The following is an 18,408-nucleotide window of genomic DNA, read 5'->3' as shown; positions in this document are numbered from 1 at the left end:
ATTTCCCTAGATAGCTTTCTGCTTCCTTCTCCTAAAAATGAGCTACTTCTCTGTTGTCTTTTTCTGTCTGTACCCTTTTTTCCTTTTCTCTCCCTCTCGGGAATGCTTTTGTTCTTCATTTTTCCCTGGGTACAGAACCTTAAAATCCTTGCAACTCTCCTGGCCTCTCTTTTATTTGACCTGCTATAAAAACTTGATGTTTCCAATCTTTAAAAATGGCTACAACTTTGCATTTTTATCTCTTTCTACTGCAAAGACATGACTTATTCTTATTGGCATCCATTTTCACCTGCTCCTTTTTTAACTTTGCTGTTCATTTAGTGGTGGTGGTTTTTCTCTCTCTACCTTGTTTTGCCCCCATTCCTCATTACACTTCCTTCATTGACTTCTTTCTTCTTATTGGATCCAGTTTTACTACTACTATTGTTTTTCAATCTCTGCACCATTTGTATCCTTATCTAGCTTGTCTGTCCTCTATTTCCTTTTTCATCTCTAGTCTGCCAATACTCTCAGACTGCAGCTCACTGCCTTCCAATACCTGTACTTTGTTCTTCTTGCAATAGTTTAAGCTATGCCTTAAAACATTTCTCACAAACCTCTTTCTTTCCCAGCAGTCTTGCCCTGTTTAGATTGTATATCTGCAAATGGGCTTGTTTCCGAGGGAGAAAACTAACCTGTGGGCTCTTTTATTTCTTTACAGCCTGAAATGAGAAACTGACAAGGCAAAAGTCAGGTTCTGGAATAGGCACTTCAGTAGCAGAGAAGGATTTTTGCCAGAAGGATCAGAACATTGACCAACAACTTTACCCATCAAGTGTGTTAATGTGTAACACAGATTCTACACCAGGCCTCTTAAACTCCTGTGCAGGATGCAGTGAGCAAGCTTCATCAATAACCAAAAGCCCTGGAGAACAAATCTCTGGCTTTCCTGAGATACAGTTGGAGTCTGCTAAGAAACGACATTGAATAAGACTTGCTCATTCCTAAATATATACCTGTTACTTCAGGTGGGATCCATTTGTTGCTCCATTTAGAGCATCCCTTAGTGTTCACTCATCACTTACTAGCAGGTTACCGAGGTGAACCATGCAAAATATTTAATGGTGCTTACCATAGTTCCAGGAGCTGCATCTATTAAACACTCCAAATACTGTCTCTGCCATTCAAACTAGAGCAACACCGTGCACCCAGGTGTGCACATCAACAAAAATATGTAGACTGCCAAAACGGTGGCATGTATTGATACAAAAGAGAACAGTGCAGTAACAGCAATGACCAGTTTGACTTAGGACAGCAATAGTAAGTAAGATGGATAGCCAGAATGGCAATAACTATTCAGTTAGGTGTGAAAATCCACTATGGCTCTCTAACACATAGTGTTCATGTTTCTATTCATTGATGCTGAAAAGAGGTATCTTAGACTGGAATACAGTTCTGCAAGAGTGCAGAATATAATACTGGCCACAGAACTTTGCTTCCATTAAAAATGCTGATTTCAGTTTTTACAAAAGCAAGTTTCTAGTCCTTATGGTTGCAAAGACATGCTTGGAGCGTGTGCATATTGTTCCTGCTGACCTCTCAGAAGCTTGATGAACTGCTGAGTGAGATTTCCTGTGGTCAGAAGGTATAGCTTCTTGCCTCTCTCCACACTTAGCAGAAGTAGAGTAAATCAGGCAAAATAAAAGACCAAATGTACTTTATTTGCATAATTTACACAGTTCAGAAAGCTGAGTTTCTCAGCAAAATCAGATTACTATAGCATTTTTTAAAAAATACTATAACAGTCCTGCTTGTGTGAACTTGCTTTTTTGAGTACCTCAGAAGTCGTGCCAGTTTTGAATGAGTTTTCTGACATTGCCGAAAACTCATTCAGTTTCTCCTTTTACTGCAATCAGTTCATGGAATGGATTGAATCATATCTATTGTGACTTATGTGGAGTTAATGTGGCACTGGGAGTAAGAGAGATGGAAAATACCTCTTCTGTGCAGATTTTCCTAGCATTCTCCTTCCAGTGTAGTTGGTCCCTTTTCCCCTGGCTGTAGGTTGCAGTGCATTTGCATCTCTTTTGTTGAAGTACTCAAGTCCTGCACTGCATGCATTGGCTTCACCTTATGGAGTACTTGGAATTCTAGCCAGATAACATCATAGCGCCTTCAGATTATTGATCACGCTTTCTTGATTTGTTTTCAGTGTAACCTTGGCAGGGTTTATTCTGCCCCACCCCCCAGTCCAGTCTCAGATCAGTGGGAAATACTGAGTTTGTGATCTTGAGAAGAGATTGTTTTATATAGCAGGTCTCATATAGTAACATGAGCTGTTCCGAGTAATATTTTTTCCTGTGTGAAGCACTTCAATCGTGTTAGAAGTTAGAGTCTAAGAAGCTTATCACAGATGGATTCTCAGCCGTATATGAAGCTATATAATGCCCTAATGGTTTACTCTCTTTTTACAACATTAACTCTGTCAAAATGGGGGACCTAGACTTTTTGAATGTTGAGACAGTGAAGGACAGCCTTGATGACACCTTGAAGACATGGGGAAACCATCATTCTAATTGGGGAGCATGTGAAAACCATTTTCAGTAACACTTCTCTGAAAGCTTAACCACTACACTTGTTCATTGAAACTCTTGGACACACTTCACAAACAAACTAGGTTACTTATTCAGGCCTCTTGTTGGATGTCCTGACTTCCTAAGCCATCATTTCTGGCTCCTCCCTAGCAGAAAGACAAGTATAATCCATATTATCTGGTGTTCTGTCTCCAGAATGCTTAGTGGAACTGAAAGTAGTGATGAAGGAGTGAGCCCTATTTCCTACTTCAGAGGAAAGAAATGCACTTTCTTAATTTCAAATTCAAACTGTGACTTCAGTTCCTTAAAATGTATTCCTGCTTTTACAGTTGTGTTGTAACTATTAACTTGTTTTATAAATGTCTTTATCCCCGAATTTCTTGTCTTGGTTAATTTGAATTGTTAATAAATCCAGCAAATCCAGGACTGGTTGCCTTGTATTTGATGTCTGGAAATGGAGCGCACAATTTTGGAACAACATATAGTGCTTCTGTTCTTCCCCTTTACCAGGAGTGGCTAATCTCCAGATGTTGTTGAAGCACAACTTCCATCATTCCTGACAATTGGCCATGCTGACTGGGGCTGATGGGAGTAGAGTCCCAAAAACATCTGGAGGGACCTATGGTTTAAATATTGGTGGCAAAATGTGCCCAGGAACATTCCTGATGCATTCTCCAAAAAAGTTCAGATTTTGCTTTTAAATAAAAATGCAGCAAAAATAGTTTTGGAAGGCTTAAGACAAAAGCGGTTTGCCTTCCATGAGGCAAAGGTCAATAACAGAAAAACCATGCTAGTAACATAGATCAGTTAATAAAAGTGCCAACAGTGCTTTACCAAATACAAGTGAACAAATCTGCCCAAGGTGTTTACAACCTAAAATATAACACACAGGAAGTGGATTCAGGGACAAACAGAGAAGGATTGTGGTGGTTTGAGTAAACTACTACAAAATGGACGTGTGCTGTAGCCCTGAGGTACAAGAATCAGCTTTCATTTACACTTGTGCAGCTCCTGTAGTGCAAGAAGATTGAAAATCTGCAGAGGTTGGTTCTTAATTAAACTGAATCAAAAAGAGCTCTATGTTGTACTATATACAGTTCAGTTCCTGTCCAGGCCTTGTAGTCTCAGCCCAGTTCTCTTCTCCAATATTTACTGTTTTCAGATTTCTCAACAGTAATCACAAATTATTTAAGCAGACCATACTTTAAGTTGAAAAATCAATTTCTTCTCCATGTTATTTATGGATTTTGTTGCATGCTCTAATAATATTCTCCCCGCTATCCTGAAAGAGGTTGAAATTCAAACATGGAAATAATCAATGCCCCTTAAATTCATTCAAGCATGCAGATCACTTTCTTAGTTGCCCACAGCCTGCATACTGACTGCTGTTAATATTAATCCTTATAAGAAATTCTGGGAGCTATTCAGTTCTATCCAAGACATTGGATTTTTGTCACTTCCCTTGGAGCCTGCAAATTGTATTTTCAAAGGATGACGTACTTGTGCTGGGGATACAGAAGCAACAAGTAGCAACCTGTGAGCATCAAAAAATTGTGCCGCAGTGTTAACTGGCTGCTCAGCTGTGGGTAGAAAGAAAACAATAACACTTGCTGCTGCTAATTAGTCCCTTACCATGGGGTAACAGTTATATCAGCAGTGATATTTAATATTTCTGGAATGGACTGCAAATGAATAGGCACCCAGTATTGCAAATAAGACAACGCTACTGAACTTGCACAACTACTGTCTCTTCTAGGTCATTCTGAAGTAGCAAATTGATTAGTTATATGCAACACAGCTGCTGCGTGGCAGATGAAAGGGGTTTTGGATGGGTTGTTTTTAAGGGTTTAGCCTGTTCTTTCAAAAATCCATCAGGGTTCAAATAAACAGGCTTGAGAAACTCCTTGGATAAATAGTTCTTACAGAAGAAGACCAGGGTACTTTTTAATCATCTGTAAGATAAGTTGAGCAGAGGATATCAATAAATCAATGCTAAAGGGAAAGCAAAAACACTAGCTGAAATCAAATAAATGCTGTATATATTTTCTGCATGTAGAGCAGAAAATCAGAATGGCTGTGGAAGTTTCAGCTGAAATTAGGCAAGTCCCTTCCTTGATGAACTTCAGGCACACGGCCATGACTTTGCTGTTCTAGCAGGCATTTCAAAGGAGTGCGTTAGTTTTATGATTCCCCCCCCCCCCATTTTCTGTCAATTGTTTTAATGTACACTACTTAGAAATATTAATATTTAAGTGGTGTATAAATGGCTTAGATAAAATAACAGAATGAGTATTTAGAGGAGAAAGCAGGCAGATGGGGGGAATTATACTGAACCTTATATTCATCGAAGAAGATAAACTTGCTTGTTTTCTCCTTTCTGGGCAGCTATTAAAATTGCCAAAGAGCCCTTCACAGCTAAAACTATTGGCCAACTTACAGAGTGAGTATGAAGCAAGTATGGGGATGCAAAATACTTCACAACCTACACTTGTTATATAAACTGGCGGTGGTAGGACAATATCTGTGCTGTCAAGGACCACATTCCATCAGGAGTAAAGGGTGGGGTGTTGCTTACTAGTGGACAAAAGTCATTGGTGGGTTGGGTCACCCTTCTCTCTCCTTTTTCCTCTCTGCCCACGAGGTTGCCTGGAAAGGACAGGTTGCTCTTGCTAGATATCTGAAGGGATTGACTTCGGTCCTACCACCCTCACTGGTACACTCGGTAGTGCTATGGGAGAGGGCCTTCTTGGTGGCTGCTCCCAGACTATAGAAATCCCTAGAGAAGCTGGACTGGAGTTCTCATATTCCTTCTTTTGGCAAGTGAAGACTTTCTTGTTCCAAGTCTTTTGGGAACTGACTGCTTTTAGTGGAAGAGCTGGTGCTGTGCTGTTCTGTTTCGTCATTATTAGCATGGTTTTAATAGATTCTATATATACATATAGTTTCGATTCAATGTTTAATTGGTTTTTAAATGATTTTCCCTATGTTTTTAGTGGTTCTTTTATCTGTAAGTTGCCCTGAGGTCCTGCCAGGGAAAAGGGGATAGATAGATAAGATAGATAGATAGATAGATAGATAGATAGATATCATCCTGAAGCAAAGTTCTTAACCCGAGGTACTATTTCTGGGTTAGTGGAGTCTGTATCCTGAAGCGTATGTAACCTGAAGTGTACGTAACCTGAGGTACCACTGTAATAATAATAATAATTGCTTGCCAGAGGCAAGCGTTGTGAGATTCTATGAGTTCCAGGCACATGCCCAGGGTTCGTATTTCTTTCACAATGAAGTGCAGCAGAGACTGGTGTATTTATGATATATGGTTTATTTACACATATATACAACCTGAATTTACAACGGAGAGATTCACAGCATTAACACTCCAAAAATTCATTGCTTATCCCAGCATTGAATTCAAACAGAAATCAATCACGGCTCTCACTCTCTGGTTCCCAGATTGCAGCTGTTCTTCCAATGTCTAACTTCCAGGTCACATAACTTTCAACTCTTGCCTTTGGATATCTAACTACCAGCTGCTTGAGGGAGGGGACCCCTCATTTGCCATCTAGCACAAAACCACTCCATTTAATGGTCTAGGCCAGAGCTTTCCAAACTGTGTTGCAACACATTAGTGTGTCGGCTGCAATGCGTAGGTGTGTTGTGTCAATGCTGCCCATGCTCCTCCCAGGGCTGGAAAGGAGTACGTTTAACCTCCAGTTTGCTAGTAAAACACAATTACTGTGTCGCGAAATGATGCATGTCTAAAAAGTGTGTCACCAACATGAAAAGTTTTGAAAGCTCTGGTCTAGGCTATCGCCTCACCATGAATTTGAATCCTTGCTTATATTTTAACACTTGATGGACCCAGGGATTAGAACAGTCTTGGCCTATAGCTTACTCCCTGTCCAAACTCCTAACAATATAAATTCAATGAAAGAGAAAGGTCCCACAAAAAACACCTTAACTGTCCAACATTGCCAGCATATAGTGAAAGCTGTACAATTAAGTTGCTAAATGCACCTGTTTGGAGGGAGTTCCACAAATGAGGGGCTGCCACAGCCCTCTCCTGGACCCAACATACTGCCGAGTGTACTACCTCTGCAGATCTTAAGAAAGACAGCCATGTTCAGCAGTCTTCCAACTATTTGGGGCCTAAGTCATTTGGGGCTTCAAACACTAACATGAGCACCTTGAGTTGAACCTGGAAAAGAAATGCCAACCAGTGCAGCTGTTTTAAAATGGAAGTTATATGAGCTCTAAAGGGGACCCTTTTTGATCCACTGCATTTTTGATCTACTGACATTTCTAAATGCTCTTCATTGCAACAAATACATGCTCCTTTTCAGTGAAAACTGTGACCTAATTACTGTGGGCACCTCCAGACTGATGGGCTTTTGCTGCAGGTGTATTCTGTAATTTTTGTGTGGATACAATAATAGCACATCAGAGGTAGATTTATACAGGACCATCTACATCCCATTCTGCGTTATTAGCTGTTCCATGCTGCTTCCCCAATGTTACAGCATCATTACCACCTGGAAGGGGCTAAATGTCAACAAAAGTGGGACAAAAAAATAACAACACCCAGCAAAACATTTGTGGCATTAAAAGTTACGGGAAGGCAGCAGGAAGTTATGGGAAGCGAAGTAGTATGTCTGCCCCAAACCTTTTTGCATTGCAGGTGTAAATAGTATTGAAATTGCGATCGTGTATAACCACCCAACCCATACTGTCACGAGCACCAATGGTCATGGGAGCACAATAAGATCGTCTGGAAGGGCTGCCTGCCTCCTCAAATGAGACCTAAATGCCGGTCGATTTCCTCACATTCTTGCCTGGTTGTTCGCGTTTCCGCACGTCTGTCGCCCTCCTGCCCTGTCCGAATTTAGACTGTGACTGTAAGCTCTGTGGGGGCAGAGACTGGTCTCTGCAATGAACGTGCAATGAATGTACGTGCGCTGGTGGCGCTGTACTTACGGGATTTCCGAGCGAAACTTACAGGCAGTGGCGTAGCGTGGGTTGTCAGCACCCGGGGCAAGGCAAGTAATTTGCGCCCCCGTGGATTTGCGCCCCCTAACCCGTGGATTTGCGCCCCCTAACCCGTGGATTTGCCCTAACCCCAGATGTTGCGCCCGGTACGGCCGGCCCCCCCTGCACCCCCCCCCCACGCTACGCCACTGCTTACAGGCCGCTCTTTACTACAAAGAAAACGCCACGCAGTCAAGGGGGGATTCTCTCTGCACACATAAAGCACGCGTACACGAATATGCACGCAAAGATCTAGAGCAGCTTCAGGTACAGATCCCAGGCCCGGCTTCTTCTACGCGCAGCGCGCAGCCGCCACTTTGGCTCGGGCGACTCCTCTCCCGCTCCCACCTGCTTCCCAGCCACTCCCGGCGAGCTCCTCCTCCGGCTTCCCCTCCCTGCAAACCCCACCCCAGAGGCCCGAGGCCCGCCTTTGCGCCGCTTGCTTTTCCTCAGGCGCCTTCTGGCTCTGCCGCCGCGCAGGCCGCCCGCCTGTGCCTGGTGGGGGCGGCCCGCTTCACCTGCTGCTGCTGCTGCTGCTGCAGCTCCCCCTGGCAAGAGGAGGCGGGAAGCGGGGGGTGGTGGGTGGGCTTGGCCGGCCTGCTGCATCCAGCCGTGGGGTGGGGTGGCGACGACATCTGCCTTGCAGCTGCCGCCGCCACAGAGGTGGGAACCTGCTTGGGCTCGGAGGAGCATCAGCGGCAGCGCCTCTTCGCGCTCACGCGCTTCTACCCCCACCGGCTTCCTCCTGCTGATCCTTCCGCACCTCGCTCACCCCCTTCCCCGCCACCCACCCGCCGCCGTCGCCCTCCTCGCCGGTAAATAATCGCTGTCTGGTTGCCCCGCTGAGCCCTCCCTCCGCCGTGCCTGCCTGCCCGCCTGCCTGCCAGCCAGCCTCGGCATCCCCCTCCCCCTCGCCTCCCGCCTGCATGGAGAGGGAGAATGGCGGAGAGAGAGAAAGGAGCCACGTCCCCGACCGGATCCTCCCCGTTCTTGGGGCTGCACCTCGCCTCGCCCCCCAATTTCAGGTACCGGAGCTCCCCCAGTCCCCATCTCGACCGCCCTTTGCAACGGGAGATGCTTCGCCGCCAGGGGAGGTTGGGGGGCAATAGGCACTACTCTACCCTACCCTGCCCTGCCACCTCTTGCCCACCGCCTGCGTTTCAGTTCAAGGGCCCCTCAACACGATCCCCCCCCCCGGCCCCGATGGCCCTTCTCCCTCCCCGTTTGTGTGGGGTGGTTGCTAAAGAGCGAGGCTCTCGTCATCCTCAGTTGTATCCGCCAGCTACTACATCCTAAGGATCTGGGTAAACAGATCCTTCCTATCCCCAGCACAGAAGGTGAATTGGGTGTGTGGAGGGGGTGTTGAGTAGGTGAGGAAGATAATAGAGAAAATGGGAGATCCTCTTCCATCTCCCCCACTCCGTGCCCATCCATAAAGAGGCAGCGGACAGAATTTTTTTTTTGGGGGGGGGGGGCTTTATTTCTTGCACCTCAAGACTGTGACATGGCAAGTCGTGGACCAGCAGGTGGGTGCCAATAGCGTGTCTCCCTCCTGCTGTTCCTTCTTCTGGAACAGGTGGGGTAGCTGCCTATGGCTAGCGCATGACTCTTGGAAGGGGGAAAGGGAGGCAAGCTGCCTTTGGAACACCAGCCGCTCACGCAGAAAGGAGGACAAGGTGTTTTTTCCTGCTGGGCTTCCTCTTTCCACTTCCCTGAATATGATTGATAATGGGATCTGCAGAGATTCCTACCTCGGTAAGCTACAGATTGCACCATCTCCCTCTGGCGCTGTCTCCTTCCCACAGCACGACACACATGCACTCCCCACAATATACACACAACCCCAACTAAAGCTTCTCACGCTGTTCCCGACCTTCCATTTGCACAAATTTCCCTCACGCTGTTCCACATAAAGCTTCCCTACTCCTGAAAGATCAATACTTCCTTCCTACGCAAATCTCCTTAGAGAAAAATGTTGTCTTAAATATGCACGCCTACAAAACCACCATTCTCCCACTGTATCAGAACCACCCAACGCAGGAGGTTTGGGGAAGATTTGTAGCTGGCTGATGAGAGGGTTTAGGTATCTGCGAGACCATTTTGGGTTTGAATTGTGAGCTGAAATACCATGCCTATAAGGTATGAGCAACAACTGAAAAGGCAGTTGGGGAAACCTTGAACCACCTGTCTATGATTACATAGACTGGTTATGATGCCTCCTTGGCATCTACAGCCCTGCTCTTGAAGGTGTTTGGTGCAGCTAGGTAATTGGTCAGTTCCTCCATATTTGTTAATACAATTGTTTGTATCTGGCTTCATATTGGTTTTTGGTTTTTTTTAAGGATTTGTGGGGCTGGGTTTCATTGCTGTTATGAGCTGGTTTCTAATAATTTGATCAGCTGGTTTCTAATAATTAGATCCATTTCCTGATTTAGTATGCATTGCAGAGTGAAATGCTTTCTGACTTGGAAGGGAAGCCAAAATCTGTGATAAATTCTTCATGTTGCAAGATTTCATAGTGTCTTTTGATATGAACTGCTTGCGAGGAAATGTTTGATCAGGGGCTCATAATGGAGGGAAATGAACTCTGATGTAACTGTTTTACGAGATGTTTTGGACACTGTAAAGGTCAGGTTTTCTGTGTACATCCTGTTTTGTGCATAACTTGTGTGTCTGTTTTATTGAAATGTTAGAGCTAGAAGAGGCCAGAAAAATTATAATGGCCTTGGGACAGGATTCTTCATGTATAAACCACCCCCTCTCTTGCTGTAAATAGCAAGAGGTAAGCAAGCTTCCTTCAAATTAAAATCATGCATCTGGCAGTAATGATGCTAGTGGATGAAGTATGTAACAGCATAGGGATTTCATATTTCTTATTTATTACTTTGAGGTTTCCAAAGACAAGTACTTAAGGACAGCTTTTTACAAGTGGTCATAAACTTTGTCTTACGTATAGCTTTCCAAATGGAAAAAAAAGGATGCTTTTGCATTCTGGTTCAAATCCAGTACTAGCAGAGCAACATCCACTGCCCCACAGGGTAGCCAGTCCGTGTGTCACTTAAAAAAATATAGAGGGGAGGCATCCAGATCTGCATAGGAAAGAGACCATCTTTAACACAATTTAGAGAAACAAAATGAGGAGGGAAAGGTCACAAATTGCCATAATGTCTTCACCGGGCTGAGCCTCAGACCTTTCATCAAGAACTAAACAGCAGCCCTGCTTGGATGAAGCCAAAGGTCCATCTAGTCTGGTGCCATAACTCTTAACAGTGCCAGCCATATATTTCTAGATTGAAGAAGTACTGTATTTTTATCTGTTGTGAAATGGATCAATTCCATTGGGTTATCCTGAGTTCTGGTATTACATGAAAGGGAAAGAAAAAACCCCATATATATCCCTTTCTGCACACCTCTCAGAACTTTATAAAGGTCACTCATGCCTTGCCTGCCCCACAAGGTGTGTGTGTGTGTGTGTGTGACAGTTAAAAAGCCTAGATTAATTCTAGCCTTTCCCCATAGGTGAAGAAGCTCTAGGTCTTAAGTAGTAGCCACACTGATATTTTTTTTAAAAAAGATATTGTGCTACTGACCTTTGAATTATCCATCACTTTCTGAATTAGCCTGAACTTACAGTTTGTCTTTTTTAAAAATAGTGCTGAATATTATTTTTCAATGAGTTATTCAGCATGAATGGCCCCATCTCCTCTTGGAAAGGCATAATCTGTTCAAACCCCCTCATTGCTTTTACCACAGTGTGCATCACTTTGTACTTACTCACTCTGACTGCCCATTCATCTAGTTTGGAGAGATTTATTTGGGGCTACTTGAAGTCTGCTTGGATTTGCATCATACCAAATAATTTTGTGTTTATCTGCAAACGTGACTGCCTTGATGTTTGCTCTGTCGTCTGCTCGTTTATAAATGAATTAAATAGCATTACAGCTCTTGAGGTAACCCAACTTCTTAATTCCCTCTATTTTTAAAGGCTACCCGAGTGTTCCTGTACTCAGCAAAGTCCAGATTTTTAAAAAAGGTGATCCAAGCATATTTAAGCACCTTGAAGCTCCATTGACTTCTGTGGGACAGTTCAGCATGTGCTCTAATTTCCACAGTTAAAATCAATGGAACTTCACAAAGTGCTTAACTGTGTAGCTCAGCACTGCCCAGTAGTGAGCAAAATGGGAGATCCCTCAGAAACCTGCTGTGAAAAGGTTTGCAAAGCACTTTGAAGGCAAAGCTGCTTGCATCTGCTCTGAACTTGGGGGCACAACTGCTGCAGGTCATTCTGAAGCACCCAGAGCACTTTGGAGATGGGTTGGCTGGGATCAGTTTCAGTTGTTGCAGCATGAGGGTGCGGACAGGACTTGCAGAGGTCTGGCCAACCACATGCCCTCTTGAGCCTTGTTTGTCATGTCTTACAAGATGGATGGGTCCAGCAGGTTGTTAATACCTTGCTCTGAGGGGGTGTAATGCTCGCTGCCCTGAAGGAGGTGACCTGGCCCTTAAGATGCCCTCCCAGGACCTAGAGGTTTTGGACAACTACTACCCTGTCACTGATGTCCCCTTCTTTGGCAAGGTGATAAAAGTGATGGTGCCTAAAGGAAAATGATTTTCTAGACCTAATTCAATCAAGCTTCTAGCCTGGCTTTGGCAATGAAATCGCTTGCACCACCCTGATTGATGACTTACATTGGGAAAACGTAAGTCATTTTGCAGCCCTGTTGCAAAATGTAAATCAGGAATGCAGCCCTGTTGATCTTCCTTGATCTTTCAGCAGCTTTCAATATCATTGACTACTACAGTATCATCCTGGAGGGGTTCTGCAGTTTAGAAGCTGCAGGCATCATTTTATGGCTGTTCCAGTGCTACTTGCAGAATTGCAACCAGAGAGTAGCATTAGGAGGCTTCTGCTTGGCCCCTTTGCTTTGGGGATGTAGGGATCTGCAGGGATCCATTTGAAGCCACTGGGAGAAGCCTTCCAGGGATTTGGACTATAGAGTCATCAGTATGTGATTGACACCCAACTCTGTCATGTGAATCAGGAGAGGCTGTTCAGTTGCTGGAGGCAGTAACGAGCTTGACCGATGAACTTTGGCAAAAGAAATGCAAGCAGGCAAACATGTTATATATTATATATGAATGAATGAATTCCAGGGGCACATTGTAGAAAATATAAAGACCAACAACAACAAAATTAGAAACAGGAAACTGGACAGGGATGCGGTTGGACCTTTGAATGACGTAGTCACAGGTGTGCTATAAAAATAAAAGAACATTTCAAGCTGAATTAATTCTTTGAATCCATTAACACAGCTGAAGATGCCGGGCAGGTTAGTGTGCCTGAAATAACTTTCTCAGGAGGTGATTCTGGGGAACTGGGGATAAGAGATGAAGTTTGAGACCTCATTGACAAATTTAGAAAGAATAAATAAATTACCAGGTCCAGATGACATCCGCCTGAGGATTTTTGAAGAACTCAAATGTAAAACTGTTGATATTGTAATAAAAATATGTAACCTGCTAGAAAAAGCTCAGAAAAGGATCAAGAGGCTGGAGCAATTCCCCTATGAGGAAAGGTTATGTTTTCCTTTACTCATTTAGGAAAAAATGATAGAGGTGTATAAAATTATGCATGGTGTATAGAAAGCGGCAGAGAATTTTTATTTCCTACCTCATAATGCTAGAACTTGAGTCATCCAGTGAAGCTGAACATTAGCAGATTTGGGTGAGGCAATGTATTCACACAGTGCATAGTTAAACTTTGGTCTTCTCATTGTTGAAAAAGATGTTGGACTAGATGGGTCTTTGATGTATCAAGTCTCTTATGTTGTTATGAGTTGTACTCTCGCTGAAGGCTCATCAGGGCCAGCCCACACTTGAGGCAAGGTGAGGCAGTCGCCTAAGCCTGCAGGATACACAGGAGCAGCAGATCTGGCCTCCAGCGAATGTGTTGCTCGCTGCTGCTGCATGATCCTTGGAGGCTGGATCTGCCACCTCCTGGACAGCTCTGCCTCCCAGTGCCACCTCTACAGCAGCCTCTTGACAAATAGGAGGTGCTTCTCATCTTCTCGTACCACTTGATAGGAAATAGTGGGGGCTGCCTTCTGGGGGTCTCTTGGGTTCTGCACCCACCTGGGTGATTCAGAGAGGGCCCCTTCCATCCTCCCATGGTGGAGGAGGTTCCATTTTGTGGCCCGCATCAGGTGCCAAAATGTCTTGGGCTAGTCCTGAAGTTCATAGCTGTTTGCTCTCCTAAGCTAGTTGGGTCTGCAACAAAATATGGCAGCATGGGGTGCTCCCATGCATTATATCTCTCCCCCCCCCCCCAGTCATTCAGCATTTTGTCGCTGCTCAGCACACTCGGTTCTCATTCGACTGTTTTGGGTTTTCTTCTTAGTTATTTTTAAAAGAGATTTTTTTGTACTTCTGCAAACCCCTGGTTTTCCCAGGTATGCTGTTTTCTCCCTCTTGTGTATAGATAGTGCTTTTTTGGCTTTGTAAGCAATGATACTCATACCTGCAGATTCCATTTAGCTATTGATTTGTTCTCTGTAAATGCGTCCTAATTTAATTTTAACGCCATCTAAGCCGGTGGCCAACTTGGCATCCTGCGGCAGTGAATTCCATAAGTTAGGCCTCTGTTGCATGAAACAGTACTTTTCTGTCTGGAGCGTACAACTAATAAATTTAATTGGGTGAGACAGGGTTCTAGTATTATCAGTAAAGGGGTTAAAAAAATATTTCCCCCTCTACACTGTAAAATTTTATATCTTCTGGCACATCCCTGCTTAGTAATTTCTTTTCTAATTTAAATTATGATAAGGAAGTGTATTTTCCCAGTCCCAAAATATTGGTATTTGAGTGCCAGGGGAAAGTGCAGCTTTCCTGAAAAAGGAATATTGCTTTTGAGGAAAGACATCTGAATGTCTTTATATATCATGATACGGTGAGTTCCAAAGATCAGTGGTGAATGTTGAAATTATTTATTTTCAACTTGATGCTTATTAAAATCCTCAGGTATTTTCTACTTCTGGAATGGACCAAGATAATAAGTATCATATAGGTCTGATGTTCTCATATACAACTTTATGTCCTTTGTGTTCTGGTGGGTCTAGTCATCAGCCACCGTGATTAGGAAAGCTTGCCAGAGAATGGACAGGGTGATTCTCACACTTGAGACTTAAATTTGGCATTCTTTAAATCTACTAATGCAGTTGTAAAACCATCATTGTCTAGAGTATGTTCTCCAGTTTTCCTTTGCTCTCACATTAACAACAAATTTGGTCTTACATTAACAGCATTCTCACAGTACAGCTGAGATTCACATGTACTTTGTGGTGTCATGTAGAAAGATACTAGTTCTCTGGTTATATAATATACAGTGCTACCTTGGTTCTCAAACTTAATCCTTTCCAGAAATCTATTCCAAAACGAAAGCATTCCACAACCAAGGCACGCGTTCCCATGGAAAGTAATGCAAAATGGATTAATTCGTTCCAGACTTTTAAAAGCAACCCCTAAAACAGCAATTTAACATGAATTTTACTATCTAACAAGACCATTGATCCATAAAATGAGAGCAATAAACAATGTACTTGCAGTCACACAGTCAATAAATCAGTAGCTGAACTGGGTTCCATACAGTGACAAAAACATAACAAAAAAGCCGCAAAAACAAAACCACAAAATAAATAGCAAAAACAAACAGACCTCAGCATAACACCCAAAACAGAAGTGTGGCACTCAAAATGGAAGCGTAACACTCAAATCGGAAGCTTAATACTCAAAGCGGAGCATGTTCGGATTCCGAAAAAAGTTCGCAAACTGGAACACTTACTTCCGGGTTTACATTGTTGGGTTCCAAGTTGTTGGAGTACCAAGACATTTGAGAACCAAGATGTTTGAGAACCAAGGTACTACTGTATGTCTTTAGTTATGAGAAAGGGCACAATACTAAGGCTAGATCTACCAGGATGTGTGGTGTTAGGATCCAGCAGGTATCTGGCTCAACTTGGCTACACCAGTGAAAGTACCCAGCACTGACTCAGCTGGCTGATGTCACATCCTGACTCACTTGGGACCCAGCAGGGGGACTTAGCTTGGATCCTAAACCAGTTCAGCATAGTCATGTGACCTGGAAACATAGTGTAAGTTAACCTAACAGAAAGGTGGTGTCACCCAAACTCCATTTTACAGGCTGGCTTTTTGTCTGCCAGGCTTTGTCTGGCTCAGCCAATAGCAGAAGTCCTCCTGAATGGAGTTTGGATCTGGCGTACTTTATGCCAGTTTAATTTAAGAAAGCATAATTTATGCTGGCTTCCCATACTTAACAATTGCTCCCTAATTAGCTAGCCCAAGGTCCATCATTCCCAGTGGGCATTCTGTTCTCGTGCTCTTAAAAATAATATTCAAAGAATGGCTTCATTTTTACAAGGTCCTTATTAGGAGCCTTGAGAAAGTAAAGTATCAGTTACATACCAGTGGCTGGAAACCTTAGGAGGGACGAGTGATGTTTTGCTTTGCATAGGTACCTGGTTGACTGCTGTATGAATAGGAAGCAGATGATCCAGCAGGCTGTTTTTGTGTTCTTTTGGGAGTCTCCCAAGGGCCAGCTAAAGAAGTCTGGAGGGCCACATTCAGGCCCTGGGGCAGGGATCAGCAAACTTTTTCAGCAAGGGGCCGGTCCACTGTCCCTCAGACCTTGTGTGGGGCCAGACTGTATTTTGAAAAAATAAATGAATGAATTCCTATGCCCCGCAAATAACCCAGAGATGCATTTTAAATAAAAGCACACATTCTATTCATGTAAAAACATGCTGATTCCCAGACCGTCCGTGGGCTGGATTTAGAAGGCGATTGGGCTGGATCCTTAGTTTGAGCCTTAGTTTGCCTACCCATGCCCTGGGGCTACCATTCCCCACCCCTGCTCCAAAGTCTGATTTTTAAGGTCTGGCTTCATATGGATGCTTGCAGCTCTGTAGTTGTTCCTTTGAACAACTGTGTAAGGCAAAAACAATCTGTTTCAATTTATCAGCATTTTCTAAAAGCCCTCAAGTTTTTAGGCTTTGTCATAAACATGAATAAGGTGTGGGTTGCTCTCTGCTCTTTTGTGAAGATGGATCTCTTTTCTAGCTCTAAAATTATTTGCTGGATTTGCTGAAAATTATTTCAATGTGGCTGAATTATGTTTTTTAAAACCTACTAACCAAGCAATTATAGCTGGCCCAGAAAAGACAAATATTGGAGAAGTGGCTCAGTTAACAGAACTGGCTAACTCAAGACTAGTAGTAGAGATCATCCTGGTCCCATGTTAGTCTGGCTATGAATTGTTGTCCTAGATACAGCATTTGTCTCCTGGGCTCCTTGTGCGTTAATGTAAACAGCAGCATCTAAAAATGGAAGAATGACTATCAGGCCCAGATCTCCCAATGTAGAGCTCCATTCAGACTTAATGATCCAGATAATAATAGATTTTGCTAGAAAAGTTAACAGGAAGAATTCAGGAGACTCTCTAAGACAGGTGTAGGCAACCTAAGGCTCGTGGGCCGGATGCGGCCCAATCGCCTTCTCAACCCGGCCCGCGGATGGTCCAGGAATCAGCGTGTTTTTACATGAGTAGAATGTGTCCTTTTATTTTAAATGCATCTCTGGGTTATTTGTGGGGCATAGGAATTCGTTCATCCCCCCCCCAAAAAAAATATAGTCCAGCCCCCCACATGGTCTGAGGGACGGTGGACTGGCCTATGGCTGAAAAAGGTTGCTGACCCCTGCTCTAAGATCTAGGTAAAATAAAAATAAGTTCCATTTGCCAAAATATGGGAATCCTCAGATCTGTGAGGATTAAGAAAAACTTTGCAGACTGTGAGAGGGCATTCAAAGATTGCTCCTTAAACGAAAGCAATTGAGTGACTTGTGACACTCTAAAGACTTAACAATGTTATTGTGGCACAGGCAGTAGCTGGCCAGCAGAGGCGCAGCTACCTGCCCGCAGCAGCATCTTCCCTAGTGGTCCGCTGCCCACACAGTGAGCGTGGGTGTGTGTGTGGCGTGACGATGTCACCTGCCCTCATGGCTGACACCCGGTGCGCACTGCACCCCCCGCACCCGCCTTCCTCTGCCAGTGCTGGCCAGAACATACATCTGATGAGGCAAGTTTGACTACCAAAGCTCATGCTGAGAATTATTTAATCTCTCAGGTGCCCCAAGACTTCTACAGTGTTTCTCAAACTTGGGTCCCCAGCTGTTGTTGGACCACAACTCCCATCATCCCTGACCACTGGTCCTGCTAGCTAGGGATGATGGGAGATGTAGTCCAACAGCAGCTGGAGACCCAGGTTTAAGAAACACTTCCCTTGGGTTTGTTGCAACAGGGTTAGCATGCTGCTTAAATGTTTTCCATTTTTTAAAAGATGTGCAAATCTGAAATTTCTGAAAATTGTGCCACTGAAGGATTCAGCCCCATTAGCCAACTATCCTTATATACTGAGCTGCACTTCAGCATCTGTGAGCAAAAGGGGCTGCCCTTTTCTCAGGGTTTCTGTTGTTCTAGGCTGTAAAGCAAGCAGAAATTGCTGTCAGCCCTTTTTACAATGACCTAGTTTCAGTTCACTCCGTGCTCCCATCACAAGGTGAAGCCTGAGCAACTGTGCTTTGATGTTAAGTGGCATCTAAGCAGAGGTGACACATGTGCAATGGTGCAAGTCTGATCTGACTAGGACTTGGAGAACAAAAAGTTGTTTGGGTACAGGATGGAGTTTGCCTTTCTTGAAGGTGAATTTTCCTCCTTGCTGCTTTTTTGTTCATGGGGCAT

General features: G+C 43.9%; 2 protein-coding genes across 5 annotated transcripts in view; both read left to right on the top strand.

Annotated features, from left to right (window-relative positions):
* Positions 1-2,999, top strand: part of CRY2 (cryptochrome circadian regulator 2) — a 28,537-nt gene extending 25,538 nt beyond the window's left edge. For both annotated transcript variants that reach the window (XM_079951548.1, XM_079951547.1), the window contains exon 12: positions 701-2,999. In XM_079951548.1, the coding sequence (XP_079807674.1) occupies positions 701-718 (18 nt within the window). In that variant the 3' untranslated portion in view covers positions 719-2,999. The remainder of the gene's footprint in view (positions 1-700) is intronic.
* Positions 3,000-7,756: 4,757 nt separating this feature from the next.
* Positions 7,757-18,408, top strand: part of MAPK8IP1 (mitogen-activated protein kinase 8 interacting protein 1) — a 58,060-nt gene continuing 47,408 nt past the window's right edge. The window contains exon 1 of one of the 3 annotated variants that reach the window (XM_079951330.1): positions 7,757-7,865. Coding sequence is in view for 2 of the 3 variants with exons in the window: in XM_079951328.1 (XP_079807454.1) it covers positions 8,538-8,623 (86 nt within the window). In the remaining variant the exon portion in view is untranslated. Of the gene's footprint in view, positions 7,866-8,002; positions 8,624-9,711; positions 9,738-18,408 lie in introns of those variants that run through there. The other 2 variants (XM_079951328.1, XM_079951327.1) reach the window with 2 other exon arrangements.

This window comes from Podarcis cretensis (genome assembly GCF_951804945.1).
Source record: "Podarcis cretensis genome assembly, chromosome: 1".
Taxonomy (NCBI): domain Eukaryota; kingdom Metazoa; phylum Chordata; class Lepidosauria; order Squamata; family Lacertidae; genus Podarcis; species Podarcis cretensis.
The sequence above is the reverse complement of the archived record's forward strand: the minus strand, read 5'-3'. Positions and strand labels throughout refer to the sequence as shown.